The sequence below is a fragment of the Nanorana parkeri genome, unplaced genomic scaffold, assembly GCF_000935625.1.
Source record: "Nanorana parkeri isolate BGI_ZX_2015 unplaced genomic scaffold, ASM93562v1 scaffold1291, whole genome shotgun sequence".
NCBI classification, from domain to species: domain Eukaryota; kingdom Metazoa; phylum Chordata; class Amphibia; order Anura; family Dicroglossidae; genus Nanorana; species Nanorana parkeri.
Genome location: NW_017307559.1, coordinates 347,246 through 349,693, shown reverse-complemented (window position 1 = coordinate 349,693; position 2,448 = coordinate 347,246). Strand labels below are relative to the sequence as shown.

Below are 2,448 nucleotides of genomic sequence, written 5' to 3'. Positions count from 1 at the left end.
CATACCCGGTCTTATTATTTTAGACCTAGTGATGTCATCACCGGGTCCCCGTGCTTCTCTCTGCGATGAGATTGAAGTGCCACAGCGCGGGTTTTTACTTACAGATATACATTTATGAAAATAGAAGACTCGTATGATATGTACAACGCGTTTCGGGGGCCCAGAAACCTCCCCCCTTCATCAGGGCTTTAAAGTCGAACTGAAAAAAAACTTCCCTTGTACTGGGGCTCTTCCCACCCCCTTTCCCCCAACGGCTGGGGTAGTTTGTTAGGGGTAGCTTTAAGGCTCTGATAAAGGGGAGGGCCTTGGCCTCCGAAATGTGTTAGCTCTTTCATCCAGTTCCCTGGTGTTCTGTTTAAAGGCCCTGATGAAGGTGACACGTTTTGGAGCCCCCGAAATGCGTTGGATCTTTCATCCAGTTTCCTGGGAGTTCCGCTTTCAGGCCCCTGGTGAAGTTGGTGCATTTTGGCCCCCGAAATGCGTTGGCTCTTCCGGTTCACTGGCGTTCAGCTTAAAGGCCCTGATGAAGGTGACGCATTTCGGGGCCCAAAAACGTGTCACCTTCATCAGGGCCTCTAAGCCGAATTCCAGGGAACTGGTAGAGCCAACGCATTTCGGGGGACCAAAACTCACTCCTTTTATCAGTGGCCTGAAAGCTGAACTAGGAACTGAATGAAAGAGCTAACACATTTCGGGGCCCCAAGCGTTTTAGCTCTTTCAGTTTCCGGGAGTTCAGCTTTCAGGCCCCTGATGAAAGGAGTGAGTTTTGGTCCCCGAAATGCGTTGGCTCTACCAGTTCCCTGTTGTTCAGCTTTAAGGGCCCTGATGAAGTCAGTGAGTTTTGGTCCCTGAAATGCGTTGGCTCTTTCCTCCAGTTCCTAGGAGTTCAGCTCTCAGGGCCCCCTGATGAAGCGGGTGAGTCCTTGCCTTCCCCCGAAACACGTCAGTGCTTTCATACAAGTTTTCCACTTGATTGTACAATAAATCTGTATCTGGACTAATAACCCGCGGTGTGGCCCTTCAAGGACAACATTGGGGACCCCTCGGCGCGTAGAAGAAATTCACCCGGAATCGGGACACCCTGCAATGTTATTGGATGAAGGCTCACGCAGGATGATCCCAACGCTGTTTATCTATTCCCCCGGGTTGTTCCAACATGGCCGACACTATGGGGCCGGGACCCCAACGCAGCCCTCGGGTCTCCTCATAGGGACGCTCATTCCCCCCCCCCGCGCGGGCAGTGTGGACTCTTGACTCCTCCCTTTTTTCCGTTTTGGAAAATCAGATTCTTCGGTTTTTATTTTCCGTTGCTGCTTCAGGCGGTTAATTCCTGTGACTGGTATGTGGAAATTCTGCCGACGCGTTTCCTGTCAGCGGCGTGGGGGGAAGATGAATGTTTCCGTTGCCGTGGAGATGTAACATAAACAAGAAGGTTATACAATGTATCCCTCGTTGCCGAGTAACCGGCAGTGGAAAATCGGGGGATATGCAAATCAGCAGCTCGGCCTCCCCACAGGGGTGACGTCATCCGACCAATGAGATCCCAGGAATGTGGATGCGCTCCCCGTGTCCTCTCTGATAGGGATGCGCTCCCCGTGTCCTCTCTGATAGGGATGCGCTCCCCGTGTCCTCTCTGATAGGGATGCGCTCCCCGTGTCCTCTCTGATAGGGATGCGCTCCCCGTGTCCTCTCTGATAGGGATGCGCTCCCCGTGTCCTCTCTGATGGTGACGCGCTCCCCGTGTCCTCTCTGATGGGGATGCGCTCCCCGTGTCCTCTCTGATGGGGATGCGCTCCCCGTGTCCTCTCTGATAGGGATGCGCTCCCCGTGTCCTCTCTGATAGGGATGCGCTCCCCGTGTCGATAGGCCACACTGTGTCCATAGGAACGCCCCACCACGTGGACCACTCGGTGGAAGTCAATGGGATTTTGATGCGCAGGAAGACCACGCTGGTTGACGCTGGCCCTTTAAAACGGCTGGTCATGTGACGCCCCGGGTCCCCTTGTTCTCCGGCTCCAGCAGTACTGAGGAGAGCCGTGCTGCTGTTGGGAGCGTTGTCACCGCTTTCTGCTGCACCCTCTAAACATGGCGGTACGTGCACTTTAAGGATCCGGCTTTATGTGAGAATGGCGCGGGTTCTGGGGTGCCGCCATCTTATCTGACATCAGCCAATGCCTCGTATTGCTCCGCAGCTAAACCGATCTCCTGTCTTCTTGCAGCGTGACCCCGGCCCCGGTCTCCAAGCCTCTGGTGATCCCCCTCATACAGAAGAACAGGTGGTCCCTACAAAGCAAGACCAAAGACCAGTCCGAAAATGGCGGCCCGCAGGCGGCGGCGGCGGTGGTGGTGGAGGAGGAAGAGGACGCCGTTCTCACGCAGGCTGTGCAGGAGCTGATCGCAGGTACTGACGTGACCTTTCACCTCTATTACTGACCTATCGGGGGGGGG

At 54.9% G+C, this 2,448-nt stretch overlaps 1 protein-coding gene across 1 annotated transcript in view; it reads left to right on the top strand.

Annotated features, from left to right (window-relative positions):
• GPKOW (G-patch domain and KOW motifs) overlaps nucleotides 1-2,448 on the top strand; it is a 19,054-nt gene that overhangs the window by 2,538 nt on the left and 14,068 nt on the right. The window contains exon 3 of the mRNA XM_018569133.1: nucleotides 2,220-2,401. Within this exon, the coding sequence (XP_018424635.1) occupies nucleotides 2,220-2,401 (182 nt within the window). The remainder of the gene's footprint in view (nucleotides 1-2,219; nucleotides 2,402-2,448) is intronic.